This window comes from Mustela erminea, chromosome 16, assembly GCF_009829155.1.
Source record: "Mustela erminea isolate mMusErm1 chromosome 16, mMusErm1.Pri, whole genome shotgun sequence".
NCBI lineage: Eukaryota > Metazoa > Chordata > Mammalia > Carnivora > Mustelidae > Mustela > Mustela erminea.
The window spans coordinates 25,792,652-25,812,324 of NC_045629.1; the positions used below are offsets into that span (position 1 = coordinate 25,792,652).

Below are 19,673 nucleotides of genomic sequence, written 5' to 3' on the forward strand. Positions count from 1 at the left end.
TATAAGACTGATCACAGGAGTTTTACTTCTAAGAACCCAAAACTGGAAACAATCTAAATGTCCATCAATAGCACAATGAATAAATAAATTGTGGTATATTCATGAAATGGCTACTGTATAGCAATTAAATACTATATACTGTTAAATACAACATGGATGGATCTCATAGATTTAACACTGAGAAAAAGAAGCTATCACAAAAGAGTACAGTGCATGATTCTAACAAGCAGGCACAATGAATTTAAGACCGACAAACAGAATAGGGGCTTCCTTTGGAGTTGTATGACCACTTGAAGGGGGTATGAGGGAAGCTTCTGGAGTACTGATAAAGCCTGTGGTACTGGTAAAGTGTTCAGAGTGCAAAAAACCATGAAGGCTTTACAATTATAATTTGTGCATGTAACTTTACCTTCAAAAAGCTACTCATTTTCTCAGCTCACTGCAGCACTCAACAGCAGAAACTCATCTCCACTGGTCTTTCAGACTCTCCTATTTCCTTCCCCTGACTCCCTTGCTGGTTTACCTCCCATTATAATCCTCTAAAGTGGACCTGATGCAGAGATGGGCACACACTGCTCCTGCTTCACACTATATGCTCCGAACAGCTCACTCTCTATTATGGCTTCAACCACTGGATCAACAACACTGGTCCTTCTGTTCCATTCCCACTGCCATTCCCAAAGCTCTCATAGATAGAGCAGGGAGCATATAGTACTCAATGCACGGGAGTTTCTTTTCTTTTCTTTACCCATAAACTATGGCAATGGTTTCCTAACTGATCTTGCTTTTAGTATTTTCCATCTTCAAGCCACATATAAACTGAATTTCCTAAAATGCTGTTGTAAACACATCATCCACTGGCTTGTGAACAATAGTTGCCTAAACTACAGATAAAATCTGATCTCCTAAACCTGGTATTCAAGTCCATCACAATTCATCCCTACTGTATCTCCAGTCTCATCTCTTCCTAGTCACTTACCCACTGTAATTAAAACCACTCCCCCCAATTTTTTTTTTTAACCAAAACTATCATCCACAATCCTATTTTCAATGCCTCTCCTCACCTTCTGCCTAGCATATTCTTTCCTCAACTCTATACCTGCCTACTCTCCATTCAAGGACGTTATCTTCCCTCAAGTACTCCCATCCATGTCTATCATTACTTATAATACTGGTGAGTGTTATTATTCACTTGGTACTTAATCTTTACCATTAAATTATGTGCTTTATGCATACAAGTGTAAAATTTTCACAGAAAAGGACAATGTTTTATATCTCTTAAATATATAAAAGCAAGTGCTTAATACATAGAGACAGCAGTGTGGTACTAATGATCAATCAGTAATCTAAAGAGATTTTTAAAAATTATAAAAGCAGACCGTCTCTTACCAACTTCAAGTGACTAGAATGGGTGTTTTTCTTTGTCGTAGTAATATTTTGCTTATTTAAACTTCCTTAATAAATACTACAATCAGTTGAACAGAAGCAAAAGGAGTAATAGGAAATTCATGCAATTTTGGAAAAAGCTGTCCTTGAAAGAATAGACTACGTCTACTTAGCATATGCCACATGAGAAAGAAAGAAGCATTAGATGATTATAAGCAGGAGCATATGGACTCTAATTAAATATACAGAGTTATTTGTGGCAGGAAAAAGTTTTTTTTTACTCCATCACAAAAATACCAAAAGTATTATTTGTTAGAAGGTAAACTCTTAAATTAATAAATTAATGAGTAAATGGAGGTAGAGTTAGTACTAAACTTATGGAACTTTATTAACTTGATGTTATCAATTCATGCATTATGTCTGCTATAGGTTTGTCTCTTCCAAACAGATGACTGGATGCACAATGTTGTTGGTATTACATGCAACTGGAACAACTCTTTAAAATTATTCTTTTTTTTTTTTTTTTAAAGATTTTATTTATTTATTTGTCAGAGAGAGAGCGAGCGAGAGCGAGCACAGGCAGACAGAGTGGAAGGCAGAGTCAGAGGGAGAAGCAGGGTCCCTGCGGAGCAAGGAGCCCGATGCGGGACTCGATCCCAGGACGCTGGGATCATGACCTGAGCCGAAGGCAGCTGCTTAACCAACTGAGCCACCCAGGCGTCCCACAACTCTTTAAAATTATTCTTAGGAGATAAAAATTGGAAAACTTGTTTACTTAGCATTATATCACACACAGGTGGTTTTTTTTTGGATTTGTGGGTTTCTTAATAAACTTCCAAAAGTATTCTAAATTTGAGCGGTTCTATCAACCATTTCTACACCAACAAGCAAAATAAGATGCTTAGGCCTAACTGTATAATTTTTTATTAAGCCAAAGTAAAGAATAACTATTTTTAATTATTAAACTGTACATTTTTATATGTTATATAAAAAAAGAGATTAATCATTTCTTTTTTTAAAAGATTTTATTTATTGATTTGACAGAGAGAAAGCACAAGTCAGAGGAGCAGTGGGCAGAGGGAGAGAGAGCAGCAGACTCTCTGCTGAGCAGGGAGCCTGATGCAGAGCTTGATCTCAGGACCCCGGGATTGTGACCTGAGCCGAAGGCAGCCTCTTAACCAACTGAGCCACCCAGGTGCCCCCTCTATCTTTATTTCATAAAAAACTCAGGCATTGCAGCATTATTTACAATGACCAACTTGTGGAAGCAGCCCAAGCATAGACAAGCATCTATGTCAATCCATAGATGAATGGATAAAGAAGAGGCAGGAGATAGATAGATAGATAGATAGATAGATACGTATCGGAACATAGGAATATTACTTAGCCATAAAAAAGAATAAAATCTTACCATTTGCAATGACTTGGATGGGGCAAGACAGTATTAGGCTAATTGAAATAAGTCAGTTTGAGAAAGACAAATACTGTATGATTTCACTCATATGTGAATGTAAGATACAAAACAAATGAACAAAGGAAATAAAAGAGAGAGAGACAAACCAAGAAATGGACTCTTAACTACAGAGAACAAAATGATGGTCATCAGAGGAGAGGTGAGTGGGGGGATGGGGGAAATAGGTAACAGGAATTAAAGAGTATATTTATCAGGATGAGCACTGAGTAATGTGTAGACTTTTTGAGTCACTACATTGTACATCTGTAACTAACATAACACTGTATGTTAACTATACTGGAATTAAAATTAAAAACCTTAAAAAAAAAAACTCAATCATACTTTCTGTTCTTTGTATCCAAATGTATTTTTGCAACATTTAAAAAGTAAATAATGCATCTTTAGAGTATTAACAAAGCAAATTTTTAAAATAATTATAATTACCTTCCTCATTCTCTCACCTTCAATTACTATTCAGTTGTTTTGTGTGTGTGAGCTATTAATACCTCTTGACTATACAAATGGCCTGCTATAAAGAAAAATACAGAGAACAGCACATATAGAACACAACAACACAACAGAAGGAAACAAGTAAGTGCCATACCTGGGTTATTATTAACATTACTTTTGGGTGGTTTCTGAACTGGTTTGGGAAGTGTTGATTCAGTCAAAGCTTTGTTAGCAACAGCTTGTTGGGCCTTCTTTATACTGCTCCCTTCGGATTCCCATGTCTGCTCACCAAGACTCAGTTGCACTGAGAACATCTTCAAAAACATAAAGAGACAGAAAATATTAAATTTTTCAGGAAATAAAATATGCTGTCTGAGAGAAAAACAGATATACCATAGAATCAAATTTTAGAGCTAGGGGTGACCTTACAAATTACTTGCACAAAAATATTATTCCACCTAGTGAAATCATTTTAAGAGACTGTACCAGATCCTGTTCTATCCATGGAAAGGCATAGGAGCAGCACTAAGTGAACAAGTGAGCAAGAAGAAATCACTTCCCTAAATAGAACGAATTGTTAATGTCATTCAAATAGCCATCATAAAAGCAGAATAAGAAAAGGAAGATGAGAAACTAAGAGAATCCACAAGGCCCTGCCTCTGTAATACTTATAAAATCTAATACCTTAAATGTCATACTTAGTACAATCTAGTCAAAGAGTCAGGAAATCCTTCTAAATATTATGTCACCAGGAAACTCTCAATCCTCCACAATCAACATTTAACCAGTCACCAAATTCTGTTAATTTTAACCTCACAAATATTTCTCAAAGCTCTCTCTCTAAAAACAAACAAACAAACAAAACTCCTCAAATCAAACTGTATCACCTCAACCAACCTCAGGTTAAAAATCTTTCAATGGTCCCACTTGGTGTGGTACAAAAGTTCTTTTTGTCCATCTTCATTTCATTACCACCCTTTCCTATATCATCTAAATATTCCATTCACACCATTATTTCCATGAGAGTTCAAAACCTATCGTTCACCTTCTAATATTGAGGATCAAGTTACAGACTACACAATCTGCTGTTTTCCATAGAAAGCCTACTACTTTGTAGGAATACAAAATATTAACCCCAAGATACTTTTAATTAATTAATTTTTGCTTGACTCTCGAGACAGCCCCATGAAAGAACCGCTCTCCATTTCATGCAGAGATAAGGGAACAGGCTTAGAGAGAATGAATTTGCCCACAGTCCTATAGCTCGTAACTGATTCAACTTCTGGCTATTTGGACACCAACCAAGGTCACAGCATGCCGTGCTGCCCTCATGAGTGGAGTAAACTCAACTCCTAAATTTGTTTTTTTTTTCCTTCCTGGGTGTTTCAGTATTAAGTTTGTTTTTGTTTTTGTTTTTAGGATTTGACAAAGAGAGAGAGAGAAAATGCTAGGATGAGTGCAGAGAGGAGCAGAGGGGACAAGCAGACTCCCTGCTGAACCTGGGGGACCCTGAGACCATGACCCAAGCCAAAGCAGACGCTTAATGGGCTGAGCCCCCAGGAACCCCCATGATGATGTATTCTTTCTCACAATTCTAAATTCTTAATTTAGAATTAAATTTAATTCTTTAATTCTTGGGGTCAAAATATTAACCCCAAGATACTTTTAATTAAAAAGATATTTTTAATTGAATTTAAATTTTTTTAATTAAAAAGAAATAAATGTATATTTGCAGGAAGGAGATCACGTAGAACATACCTTAACCAACTGATTAAAGTTAGCATCATCAATAATCATACACACTAATACCATGTACCTCCTGATATGACCCAATGAGAAGCATTTAGTATTCTTGGCCAAAAATGCTTAACCTGAATCTAATCACAGGAAGAGAATTAGACAAGCTAGATTATAGTATATTCTGTAAGACAACTGGCCTAAACTCTTAAAAAATGTCAATGTCATGAAAGGGGAAAAAAAAAAAACACAACAAAAGAATATACCATAATCTAGATTTTTCTGGTTTTTCCCATGATTAATCCATATGATTTAACCTTTACTGCTTCCTAATCCTCTAGATGTCACTATTTTCCTAGGCTCACAGGCCATACACCTTCAAGAGGTCTTCCTTGTCTCCATTTCTCTCTCCATTCTCACCTGCATCCAGTTATCAAGCTGCTGATTCAACTTCAAAAATATTTTTCAGATCTGGCCTCCTCTCTTTATGCTCTTCACCAGTGTCTTAGCAAGGAATATCAACCTCTCTCCCCTAAATTACTGTAAGACCATTCTAACACCATTCCCTTAATGTAAGACATTCCCATTCAAACTATCCTTGTGACCACCACCAACATGAACATTCTATAAAATACAAATGTATCTAAGTCAAACCTCTGCTTTTCTGAAACTTCTCTAAAGGATCCCACTAGCTTATTGTACACCTAAAACTAATACAATATTTTATGTCAATTATATCTCAATAAAACTGGAGAAAACAAAAAGAATCCCACTACAATACAAATCTAATAATTTAAATAAGAAATGCTAGGACTCAGGGACGCCTGGGTGGCTCAGTTGGTTAAGCGGCTGCCTTCGGCTCAGGTCATGATCCCAGCGTCCTGGGATCGAGTCCCATATCGGGCTCCTTGCTTGGCGGGGAGCCTGCTTCTCCCTCTGCCTCTGCCTGCCACTCTGTCTGCCTGTGCTTGCTCTCGCATCTCTCTCTATGACAAATAAATAAATAAAATCTTTAAAAAAAAAAAAAAAAGAAAAGAAATGCTAGGACTCATTTATGAGTTTAAGTGGTAGGTTTATCATTTATTATGTGCAAAGTTAGGACAGTTACCTATTCTTTCTGTTTCCTTATTTCTTTAATAAACTGGGACTAAAAAGAACACACAGAATTGTTGTGAAAATTGGGGTGCCTGGGTGGCTCAGTGGGTTAAAGTCTCTGCATTCAGCTCAGGTCATGATCTCGGGGTCCTGGGATCGAGCCCCACATCAGGCTCTCAGCTCAGCGGGGAGCCTGCTTCCCCCTCTCTCTCTCCCTGCCTCTCTACCTACTTACTCTCTGTCAAATAAATAAATAAAATCTTACAAAAAAAAAAAAAAGAATTGTGAAAATTAAAACAAAAGGAGGTAAATGCTGCCACTTAAAAGGCAGAGATTGTAAAATTTGATTAAAAAAAGAAAAAGCAAAATCTGGGGTGCCTGGTTGGCTCAGTCAGTTAAGCATCTGCCTTCAGCTCAGGTCATGATCCTGGGGTCTGAGATTAAGCCTAGCATTGGGTTCCAAGCTAGGCAGGAAGTCTGTTTCTCCCTCCCCCACTGGCCCTCTGCCCTTCTTGTGTGCTCACTCTCTCTCTCTCTACAATAAATAAAATCTTTAAAAAAAGCAAAATCCAACTACATGCTTCCTACAAGTAATGCATTTCAGCTATAAAGATGACAGAAAGAATGTATCGTGCTAACATAAGTCAATGAAAAGTTAGATGACTATATTAATATCAAACAAAGTAGATTTCAGAGTAAAGATTAATACCAATGATAACAAAGGTAATTTGTCAAGGATAAAGGGATCGATTAATGAAGAAGACATAACAATCCAGAACATTTATTAACTAATAACACAGCTTCAAAATATATGAAGCAAAAATAAATGGAACTACAAAGAGAAGTAAGAAAAAATCCACAACTTACATCAGAAATACAATGTCCCCTTAATAGGTGACATAGCAATTAATAGGCAATCACAAAGAATATAGTAGAAATGAACATACTATAAACCAACAAAACCTGATGGGCATTTTTAGAACTCTCTACCCAAAAAGAGCAGAAAATACATCTGCTCTCAATTTCTCACAAAACATTCACGAAGAAAGAAGATATTCTAGACCATAAAACAAGTCTCAATAAATTCAAAGGATTCAATGAAGCAAAGTATGTTCTCTGATCACAATGGAATTAAGTTAGAAACTAATAACAGAAAAATCTCTAGAAAATCTCCAAACATTTAGAAACTAAGTAATATATTTCTAAATAACGCATAGGTAAAAGATTAAATCAAAATGGAAATTAGAAGGTTTTAAAACTGAATAAAAATGAAAATACTACTTCTTATAAGATTACATTAAAATAGTTCTAAGAGGAAATCTCTAGAACTAAATGCCTATTCTAGAAAACTAAGGTCTCAAGTTAACTTTAGCTTCAATCTTAAGAAACTAGAAAAAGAAGAGCAAATCAAATCTGACATTACAGGGGCTCAGGCAGTTAAGTATCTGACTCTTGATTTCGGCTCAAGTCTCAGGGTTGTGGGACTAAGCCCCATGCCGGGTTCTGTGCTTAGTGAGGAGTCTGCTTGGATTCTCTCTCTGCCCCTACCCTCCACACATGCATGTGCACGCTCTCTAACAAATAAATAAATTTAATTAAAAAAAAAAAAAACTGAAGTTAAGAGAAAAAAAAGTATTAAAGATAAAAGTAAACAATGAAACAGAAAATAAAACCAAATAGAAATAAAACCAAATAGATCAATAAAACAAAGTGTTGATTCTTCGCAGAGATTAATAAAATTGGTAAACCTATAGCCAGACTAATCTTGGGGAAAAAAGGGACATAAATCACTAATATCAGGAAATGAGAGAAGCAACATCACTCCAGATTCCTAAAGTATTAAAAAGATAACAAGGAAGTATTTTTAACAACTTTAAACCAATAAACTCAACAACTTAAATTCTGTGAAAGACACAATTACTAAAGCTCATTCAAGAAGAAATAAGTAATCCAAATAGTCCTGTAAATGTTAAAGAAATTGAATCTGTAGTTTAAATTCTTTCCTCAAAGAAAACTCCAGGCCCAGATGGTCTCAATGATAAATTCTACTAAATATTGTAGGAAGAAATAATACCAGTTCATATAAAGTCTTCCCCAAAAAAGAGTAAGGTATTATTAGGGAAAACAATATAAATCAAAACTACAGAGCAAGATCTCTGATAAAGACAGATGTAAAAATCCTCCACAAAATATTAAAATCAAGGAATGCAAACTGGCACAGCTACTCTGGAAAACAGTATAGAGGTTCCTCAAACAGTTAAAAATAGAACTACCCTATGATCCATTTTGTATTTACCCAAAGAATACAAAAACACTAATTCAGAAAGACATATGTAATCTAATGTTTACAGTAGCATTATCTGTAACAGCCAATTATGGAAACAACCAAAGCGTCCATCATCTGATGAATGGAGAAAGAAGATATGGTACAAAGGAAAGACCCATAAGGCTAGCCCCAGATCTCTCAACAGAAATGTGGCAAGCCAGAAGAAAGTGGCATGATATACTCAACATGCTAAATGGGAAAAATCTGCAGCCAAGAACACTCTATCTATCCAACAAGGCTATCATTCAGAATAGAAGGAGAGACAAAGAGTTTCCCAGACCAACAAAAACTTAAGGAGTCCATGCCCACTCAACCAGCCCTGCAAGCAATATTAAAGGGAACTCTCTGAGTGGAAAGAAAAGACCAGAAGTGACAAAGACAAAAAAAGAACACAGAAAATCTCCAGAAACAATGACAAAACAAGTAATAAAATGGCACTACAGGGGCTCCTGGGTGGCTCAGTCAGTTAAGCGTCTGTCTTCAGCTAGGGTCATGATCCTAGAGTCCTGGAATCGAGCCCTGCATCAGGTTCCCTACTCAGCGGGGAGCCTGCTTTCCCCTCTCCCTCTGCCTGTCGCTCCCCCAACTTGTGCTCTCTCTGTCCCTCTTTCTTTCTCTAATAAATAAATAAAATCTTTTTTGAAAAATGTCACAAATATATTATCAATAATTACTCTGAAGGTAAATGGACTAAATTCTCCAATCAAAATAGATAAAGTGTCAGAATGGGTAAGAAAACAAGAGTCATCTATACGTTACCTACAAGACTCATTTTAGACCTAAAGACACATGCAGATTGAAAGTGAGCGGATGAAGAAACATTTATCATGCAAATGGATGTCAAAAGAAAGCTGGAGTAGTAATACTTTCATCATACAAACAAGATTTTTTTTTTTTAAGATTTTATTTATTTATTTGACAGACAGAGATCACAAGTAGGCAGAGAGGCAGGCAGAGAGAGAGGGGGAAGCAGGCTCCCTGCTGAGCAGAGAGCCCGATGCGGGGCTCGACCCCAGGACCCTGGGATTATGACCTGAGCCGAAAGCAGAGGCTTTAACCCACTGAGCCACCCAGGCGCCCCACAAACAAGATTTTAAACCCAAGACTGTAACAGGAGATGAAGAGGATCCCTATATCATAATAAAAGATACCATCCAATAAGAAAAATCTAACAACTGTAAGTTTTTATGCCCACAACATGGGAGTACCCAAATACATAAAACAATTAATAACAAACATTAAGGAAATCCTTGATAATACTACAATAATAGTAGGGGACTTTAATACCCACTTACAGCACTACATAGATCATCTAAGCAGAAGATCAACAAGGAAACAAGGGCTTTGAATGACACACTGAAACAGATGGACTTCACAGGTATATTTAGAACACTCCATCCTAAAGAAACAGAATACACACCCTTTGCAAGTGCACATGGGACATGCCCCAGTACAGACCACATACTGAATCAAAAAACAGGCCGCAACAAGTACAAAAAGACTGGGATCATACCATTCATATTTTCTGACCACAAAGCTATGAAACTTAAAGTCAACCACAAGAAAAAATTTGGAAAGACCACAAATACAAGGAGGTTAAACAACATGCTTCTAAACAATGAATGTGTCAACCACGAAATCAAAGAAGAAATTAAAAAATACATAGAAAACGAATGAAAATGAAAACACAATGAACCAAAACATCTGGGATGCAGCAAAAGGAGTCCTAGGAGGGGCACCTGGGTGGCTCAGTGGGTTAAAGCCTCTGCCTTCGGCTCAGGTCATGATCTCAAGGTCCTGGGATCGAGCCCCACATTGGGCTCTCTGCTCAGCAGGGAGCCTGCTTCCCCGACCCCCACCTCTCTCTGCCTGCCTCTCTGCCTACTTGTGATCTCTCTCTCTCCCAAAAAAAAAAAAAAAAAAAAAAAAAGGGGGGGAGTCCTAGGAGGGAGATATATAGCAATACAGGCCTACCTCAAGAAGCAAGAAAAATCTCAAATACACAACCTAACTTTACACCTAAAGAAGCTAGAAAAAGGACAACAAATGAAGCCCAAAGCCAGCAGAAAAAGGGAAATAATAAAGTTTAGAGCAAAAGTAAAGAATGAAGAAACTAAAAGAACAGAACAGATGAAACCAGGAGCTGGTTCTTTGAAAAAATTAATAAAATTGATAAATCCTGAGCCAGACTCAATGAAAAGAAAAAAAGACCCAAATAAATAAAATCACAAATGAGAGAAAAGAAATCATGAACACCACCACAGAAATACAAACAATTATTAGTATTATGAAAAACTATATACCAACAAATTGGACAACCTGGAAGAAATGGATAAATATAAATATATAAGCTACCAAAACAAAGAGGAAGAAATAGAAATTTTGAACAGACCAATAACAACCAAAGAAATTAAATCAGTAATCAAAAATCTCCCCAAAAATGAAAGTCTAATTTGCGAGGCAGAGTTGGGGGTTTGGAGGGTAGGAAAGGAAAAAATGAAACAAGATGGGATCGGGAGGGAGACAAACCATAAGACTCTTAATCTCACAAAACAAACTGAGGGTTGCCCGGGGACTGGGGGGGCAGGGGGGCGGGGAGGTATGGAGAGGGTGTTTGGGTTATGGACATTGGGGAGGGTATGTGAAATGGTGAGTGCTGTGAAGTGGGTAAGCCTGACAATTCACGGACCGGTACCCCCGGGGCAAATAATACATATGTTAATAAAAATAATTAGTAAATAAATATATAAATAAAAATGAAAGTCCAGGGCCAGATGGTTTCACAGATAAATTCTACCAAATTTTTTTTTAAAGATTTTATTTCTTTATTTGACACAGAGAGAGAGAGAGAGAGAGAAAGCAGAGAGAGGGAGCACAAGCAGGGGGAGTGGAAGAGGGAGAAGCAGGCTTCCCGCTGAGCAGGGAGCCCCATGTGGGCTTTGATCCCAGGACCCTGAGATCATGACCTGAGCCAAAAGCAGATACTTAATGACTGAGCCACCCAGGCACCCCTCTACCAAACATTTTAAAGAAAAGTTAATACCAAAAAATAGAATGGGAGGAATACTTCCAAATTCATTGTATAAGGCCAGCATTACACTGATACCAAAACAAGACTCCACTAAAAAAGAGAACTACAGGCCAATATCACTGATGAACACAGATGCAAAAATTCTCAATAAAATACTAGCAAATCAAATCCAACAGTATATTAAAATCATTCACAATGTTCAAGTGGGATATATTTCTGTTTGCAGGGTGGTTCAGTATTTACAAATTAATCAATGTGATATACCATATCAATAAAAGAAAAGATAAGAACCAGGTAATCCTTTCAATAGAAGCAGAAAAAGCATTTGATAAAGTACAACATCCATTCATGATAAAAACACTCAACAAAGCAGGTTTTGAGGGAACATACCTCAACATCATTAAAAAGGCCATATTTTAAAAACTCACAGCTAATATCATCCTCAGCGGGGAAAAACTGTGAGTATTTCCTCTATGGTCAGGAAGAAGATGGGAATATCCACTCTCACCACTATTATTTAACGTAGTACTGAAAGTCCTAGCCACAGCAATCAGACAACAAAAAGAAATAAAAGGTATGAAAATCAGAAAGTAAGGAGTCAAACTTCTACTATTTGCAGATGATAAGACACTCTAAGTAGAAACCCCAAAAGACTTCACCACAAAATTGCTAAAACTGATACACAAATTCAGTAAAATCACATGATACAAAATCAGTGTACAGAAATCTGCTGCATTTCTATACACCAATGAAGCTGAAAAAGAAATTAAGGAAACAATCACATTTACAATTGCACCAAAAACCATAAGATACCTAGGAATAAAACTAACCAAAGAGGTAGAAGATCTATACAACACTGAAAACTGTAAAACACTGATGAAATTGAAGAGGACACAAAGAAATGGAAAAACATTCCTTGTTCATGGACTGGAAGAACAAATACTATTAAAATGTTTATACTACCCCAAGCAATCTACACATCTATTGCAATCCCTATCAAAATACCATAAGTGTTTTTTCACAGAGTGAGAACAAACAATCCCAAAATTTGTGTGAACCCCAAAAAGCCAAAGCCATCTTGAAAAAGAAATGCAAAGCTGGAGGCATCACAATTCCAGACTGCCAGTTGTATTACAAAGCTGTATTGATCAAGACAGTATGGTACTGCATAAAAACAGACACGTAGATCAGCAGAACAGAATAGAAAACCCAGAAATGGACCCACAACTTATAAGGTCAATTAATCTTCAACAAAGCAGGAAAGAATATCCAATGGGAAAAAGTCCATCTCTTCAACAAATGGTGTTGGGAAACTGGTCAGCAACATGCAAAAGAATGAAACTGGACCACTTTCTTATGCTACACACAAAAATAAATTCAAAATGGATGAAGGAGGGCGCCTGGGTGGCTCAGTGGGTTAAGCCGCTGCCTTTGGCTCAGGTCATGATCTCAGGGTCCTGGGATCGAGGCCCGCATCGGGCTCTCTGCTCAGCAGGGAGCCTGCTTCCCTCTCTCTCTCTCTCTCTCTGCCTGCCTCTCTATCTACTTGTGATCTCTCTCTGTCAAATAAATAAATAAAATATTTAAAAAAAAAAAAAAAAAAAAAAAATGGATGAAGGATCTAACTGTGAGACATGAAACCATTAAAATCCAAAAGCAGAACAAGGCAGTAACTTCCTTGACATCAACCATTGCAACTCTCTACTATAGAGATTACCTCCTAAGGCAAGGGAAACAAGAGCAAAAATAAACTACTGAGACTTCATCAAAATAAAAAGCTTCCGCAGAGCAAAAGAAAGAATCAACGAAAATAAAAGTCAACCTATGGAATGGGAGAAGATACCTGCAAATGACATATCTAATTAAGGATCAGTATCCAAAATACATAAATAGATACAGAGAGATCCAAAATATATAAATATATAAAACTCAATACCCAAAAAACAAATAATCCATTAAAAATGGGCAAAAAAAACATGAATAAACATTTTTTCAAGGAAGACATACAGGTGGCCAACAGATACCTAAAAAGATGCTCAATGTCACTAATCATCAGGGAAATACAAGTCAAAACCACAACGAGATAATCACCTCATAGCAGTCAGAATGGCTAAAATGAACAACACAGAAAATAACAGCTGTTGGAGAGGATGCAGAGAAAGGGGATTGCTCTTACACTGTTGGTGGGAATGCAAACTGGTGCAGCCACTCTGGAAAACTGTATGTTGGTTCCTCAAAAAGTTAAATATAGAAGTACCCTATAATCTGGCAACTGCACAACTAGGTATTTACCCAAAGGATACAAAAATACTAATTCAAAGGGATACATACACCCCAGTGTTTATAGCAGCATTATCTACAAAAGCTAAATTATGGAAAGAAGCCAAATGTTCACTGACTGATAATGGATAATGAAGATGTGGGAGATAGATGTGTGTGTGTGTGCGCGCTTGTGCGGGCTTGTGTGTGTGTGTGCGCACACACACACACACAAATGGAATAGTATTCAGCCATAAAAAAAAAGAATGAAATCTTGCCATTTGTAATGACATGGATGGAACTACAGAGCATAATCCTAAGCAAAGTCAGTCAGAAAAAGACAAATACTTTATGATTTCACTCATGTGGAATTTAAGAAACAAAACAAAGGTGAGGGGGGAGAAAGAGGAAGGCAAACCAAAACAGACCTTAACTATAGAAAACAAACTGATGGTTACCAGAGGGAAAGTAAGTGGAAAGATGGGTAGAACAGGTGATGGGGACTAAGGACTACACTTGTTGTGATGAGCACCAGGTGCCATACAGAGTGCTGAATCACTATAGTTTACACCTGAAACTAATATTACATTTTATGTTAACCAACTGGAATTTAAATAAAAGCTTCAAAAATACATTAAATGGGATCCATCAATATGGAAATGAGCTAATACATTACAAGAAAGTGTTTTATCCCAGAAATGCAAGGGTAGAGTCTGCATTTGAGAGTCAATCAACATAATTCAAAATATTGAGATCAAAAAACAGAAAAACCATATATTACCATCTCAATCAATGTAGAACCACATGACAAAAATCAACATCTCTTCATGTTAAAAACTCTCAGTAAATGTTAAGTAGAAAGGAATTTCTTCAGTCTGATAAAAGGCATCTACAGAAAAGATACATCTAACATGACAATTAATGGGGGGAAACTGAAATGACTGCCCATAAGATCAGGAATAAATTGAGAGCTGTCTGCTGTCATCACTTCTATTCAACATTGCACTGTAAGTTCTACCAATGCAATTACCAAGAGAAATAAATAAGACATTAAGATTGGAAAGTAGGATTAAAAACTGTCTTCATGAGGGCCTGGGTCACTCAATCAGTTAAATATCTGCCTTCAGCTAGGTCATGATCCCAGGGTCCTGGGATTGAGCCCCAAGTCAGGGAGCCTGCTTCTCCCTCTCCTCCCCATTCATACTCTCTCTCAATATCTCTGCCTCTTTCTCTCTAAAATAAATAAATAAAATCTTTAAAAATAAGAAAATAAAATAAAAATTTATTCAAAACATCTTTATTTAAAAATGACATGTGGGGGCACCTGGGTGGCTCAGTGGGTTAAAGCCTCTGCCTTTGGCTCAGGTCATGATCCCAGGGTCCTAGGATTGAGCCCCGCATGGGGCTCTCTGCTCAGCGGGGAGCCTGCTTCCTCCTCCTCTCTCTCTTTCTCTCTGCCTGCCTCTCTGCCTACTTGTGATCTCTATCTGTCAAGTAAATAAATAAAATCTTTTTAAAAAGATGACATGTGGAACCCAAAAAAAAATCTAAAAAGGAATTTTTTAAAAAGCAACTCGAACTGATAAATGAGTTTAGCAAGATTTCAGAACACTGCATCAATACACAAAAATTGCTGTATTTTTATACAAGAGCAATAATCAATAAGAACAAGAAACTAAATTTTAAAAAACGTGACCACAGGCAATAGCATCAAAAATATGAAATACTGGGACATCTGGGTGGCTCAGTCGGCTAAACATCTGCTTTTTGCTCAGGTCATGATCCCAAGGTCCTGGGATCAAGTCCCACATTCTTGCTCAGCAGGGAGCCTGCTTCTCCCTCTGCTAGACACTCCCCCTGCTTTTGCGCTCTTTCTCTAACAAACTAAAAAAATAAATAAATAAACTCTTAAAAAAAATAAATGATATACTTAGGGATAAGTCTAAAGATGTAAAATACTTGACTACCAAAAACTACAAATATTGTTGAGAGAAATTAAATAATATCTAAATAAATGAGAGATATTTTGTTGGTGTGTTGGAAGACTCAATTTTCTTTCCATGTCAATTTGCCCCAAACTGAGCTATAGAGTCACAGCAGTTCTATTCAAAATCCCAGCAGGGTGTTTTATAGAAAAGACAAGCTGATTTTAAATTCATATAAAAATGCAAAGGAACAATCTGAAAAAGAACAAAATTAATAGGCTACTACTCCCAGATTTCAAGAATTATAAAGCTACTGCAAACCAAACAGCACAGCCTCTGCATAAAGATGAGAAAATAAATCAACAGAATAGAAAAAACTCCAGAAATGAACACATACATGGACAGCTAATTTTTGACAAAGATGCACAGCAACGCTGTGAAGAAAGGATAATCTCTTCAACAACTGGACATCTATTTGCAAAAAAATAAATAAGCCTTGCTACATCTCACATGACATACAAAAATTAACACAAAATGGCAGTTAGATCTAAATGTAAGAGCTAAAGCAATAAAGTATCTAGGAAAAAAACATAGGAGAAAATCTTATGATCTTATAGAAGGCAAAGATGTCTTAGACATGATACCAAAAGTACAGGGAACAAATGGATAAACTGGAATTCATCAAAATTAACAAGTACTGCTCTCTAAAGATGCTGTTTAAAAAAAGAAAAGATAAGCCACAGAGTAGGAGGAAATAATTTCCAAACATATATCTAATAAGGGACTTGTACCCACAATAATCAAAGAGAGACATCAGAGAAGACACCAAAGTAGGAAGATCTGACTAAGGAAAAGTGCCTATGATATAGGAAATATCAATATCAATAGATATTTTGCCAAGGATCTTTTTAATCCTATATTCTACTAACAAGCATTGACATAATTATCTGAGTACCCCCACCATCAACATAGTTGCTAAGAATTTACAAACCATCATTCCATTACACTACACTAGAACAGATACCATATTTCTCAAATTACAGATGAGAAAACTGAAACTCTAAATCACTTGTTCAAGGCCACATAAGCTGGATAATGTAGAACAAAGATCAAGCTTGACAAATCTAGCTAGCATAAAAGTAAATAAATTAAAAAAAAAGACTACTTGGCTTCAAGGTCACTGGGTGATACTGCCTCCCTCAGTGAAACCTATTCCAAAGTAAACCTCAGAGTGCAGCTACTGGAGCTTTCTTAACACTGATTCATGCATACCGAAAACTTCTCAAAATTGGGAAATAGAGGAACAGAAGAAAATACATTTTGTCTTCTTTCTGGTTCTCTTCCTAATACTTTATATTGTAATAGCTTTCTTTACAATTTTGAAAAAGTCACAATGACAACCCGTAAGAAAAAAAAAAATGAACTATATTTAGGTACCTAGGAGGTAAAGCAATGTCACAATAACTCACGCTAATATAAGTGATACCAAATTACTTCAGCGTTCAACTTGAAAGTGAGCAGATAAACAAAAGGGGGCAAGGAAAACATTACAATTTGTTATTTAATAGTCACATGTTAAAAGTTGTGTTAAGTTGTTCAGATTCTGTAAGACTCAGTGGAGGAAAGAAGAAAGATCACTACTTCCCACCAACAAGTATGTACGAAAAGATAATTCTACACCACTTTGAAGACGTTTATCTTGTGTTTTTCAACTGTGGATGCACATTTGAGTCATCTGAGAGCTTAAAAATAATCCCAGTGTCTGGGCTTCATCCAAGACCAATCAAATTAGAATTTCTGAGGGTAAGACTCATGCATAAGTGTTGTTTAAGGCTTCCTTGGTGATTTCAATGAACAACCAAGGTTGAGAACCACTACTTTTAAGTATGTGTACATATAACATACAAACATATATACGTACATAAATATGTTGATTGTCTGTAACTGGTTAATCTCCCAAGAAAATAAGTGATACTTAGCAAGTGCTAACCAAGGGGAAGACTGCTGAGTGTACATACAAAGCATAGGGAATTTAAGCTGGGTAAGAACCATATGAGGACTGAGGGGAGTGAGAGGTAGTAAAAGGGTGGTAGAATCAATAGATTTGTGGTATGGAAGACGTACTAAAATTAAATAGAGGGAATGAACTAGAAAGTTAGGAGGTGTCAGACAGAGATGAATGCTTGAGATTAAGACTATGGAGGGTCTTGCAGTTACTGGTTATGATAAAGTCAAAAATAGCACAGGAATGAGCAGCTAGAGGAGAGGGAGCAAGATAACAAAAGTACAATGACTGAAATGTCAGCATGTTGGAACAATCATCTACTTAGTGAAATCATCGAAAATTAAAACATGATGAGTCAGAGTAAAAGTGAGGCATGAGAAATGTGATGGAATCACCCAAAGGTCAACAAATGATTACTGTGAGGTGACATGGGTTAGCTTATTAACATGAAATTGAAAGCTGGGGAATCACCTCAAGGAAGAATTCCTGGAATTAGAAATGAGGAGCTAGGAAGACAGTTCCTATAAGAGCCATAAAATATAGAAGAACAATAACCTTAATAAAGCTCAGTCTAGTACAAAGTAATGACCAACATGTACAGCACAGCAGTGACTACACCTGAGGAAGACACGTCCTGATGAAGGCCCAGTGGAGGAATCAGAGAAGTTTCACAAAGGTTTAGAATATGTGCTGTGTGAGCTTAGTGTTCAAAAATGCATAAGAACAAAAGGACCTTCAAGGCAGGGAGACACTACAACATAGGGGAAGCAGAGAGATGTGAAAAAAACATGAACCGTTCTAAGAAATGCAACAGTTCAATGTGATAAGGGCAGAACAGAAATGAATACGAAATGAGTACGAATTAATGGGTACAAAAGAGAGTCAGGATAAATGACTTAACAGGTAGACCAAGGCCACAACTTTATTCTCTACATATAGAGATATGATATAATGACAAATTAAACTGTTGTCCATAAATCCTTCATAAAAGTCTCTAATAGGGAAGAAAATTAACAGATTTCAGTTTAATCTCACATACCTTACTTTGAAGGAGGTACTAGAAAACAATTATATAATCCAAGAGCCATTGCTTTACACAGATTAACCAATTTGAGGATCAATTGTTTCATCATAAAAAATTAATGATCATAAATCCAAGATTAAAAATGTACCATGGAAATTTGTGTACAACTGAGACTTTTTAAAACATATGAATAAAGCTCAAACATAAATGTATTAATTATAGACTTCTTTATAACATATATACAAACATATATATGAGGCTATATGTAAATATAAATTGCTCTCCCACTCAAGAGAACAATATTATAAATGAATGCATAAATAACAACAATATTGCTACATACAACTTTTATAAATGATGAAACTTATAACTGCGTATCACACTGGAAAAGATGTCTCACTAGGTAACTTGTTATATTTACTCTGTGTCCATTTTACTTTAAAAGTTATTAATTTAATGGAAAGAACACTGCATTTGGGAGCCAAAGAACACATATTCAAGTGCTGGCACAGGCACATATGAGCTATTATTAAGCAAGTCACTTAACTTCTCTGTGTGTAAGTTACTTTACAAAACAAAAATCAAAATCCACATCTCCTGATCTGTTAAGGTTTTTGCGAAGCACCAAATCTGACAAAGCTTTGTAAACCATAATGAGCAATAAAATTGTTTAGTTACAGACTTCTAAATATTATTAATATAGAACTAAAAGCCTTTAGGTCATCTGCTGCCCCTCCCTCCACCCCCCAATGAAGCACAGTTAAAACCTGAGATGATAAATCTGATAGACTTTGATAAGCATGTCTCACCACCTCTCTTCATAACCTTACCTTCGAATGAGCAGGCCCTCTTTCTTTCAGAAGTTTATACTGGGGTTGGACTCTATTGAAACGGGCTAACTCATTTACCAGACACATTGGAGTTTTCTCTTTGGGGTTTGCCATTTTATCTTGGAGAGAAGCTGTAAATAAAAAGGCTTTAA

General features: G+C 36.4%; 1 protein-coding gene across 13 annotated transcripts in view; it reads right to left on the reverse strand.

The window, feature by feature from the left end:
* Window positions 1-19,673, reverse strand: part of STAU2 (staufen double-stranded RNA binding protein 2) — a 327,264-nt gene that overhangs the window by 260,520 nt on the left and 47,071 nt on the right. For 8 of the 13 annotated variants that reach the window (XM_032316750.1, XM_032316742.1, XM_032316752.1 and 5 more), the window contains exons 3-4: window positions 19,522-19,652; window positions 3,444-3,603 (exon numbers count right to left, since the gene is read on the reverse strand). In XM_032316750.1, coding sequence (XP_032172641.1) covers window positions 3,444-3,603; window positions 19,522-19,635 — 274 coding nt within the window. In that variant the 5' untranslated portion in view covers window positions 19,636-19,652. The remainder of the gene's footprint in view (window positions 1-3,443; window positions 3,604-19,521; window positions 19,653-19,673) is intronic. The other 5 variants (XM_032316746.1, XM_032316751.1, XM_032316745.1 and 2 more) reach the window with 1 other exon arrangement.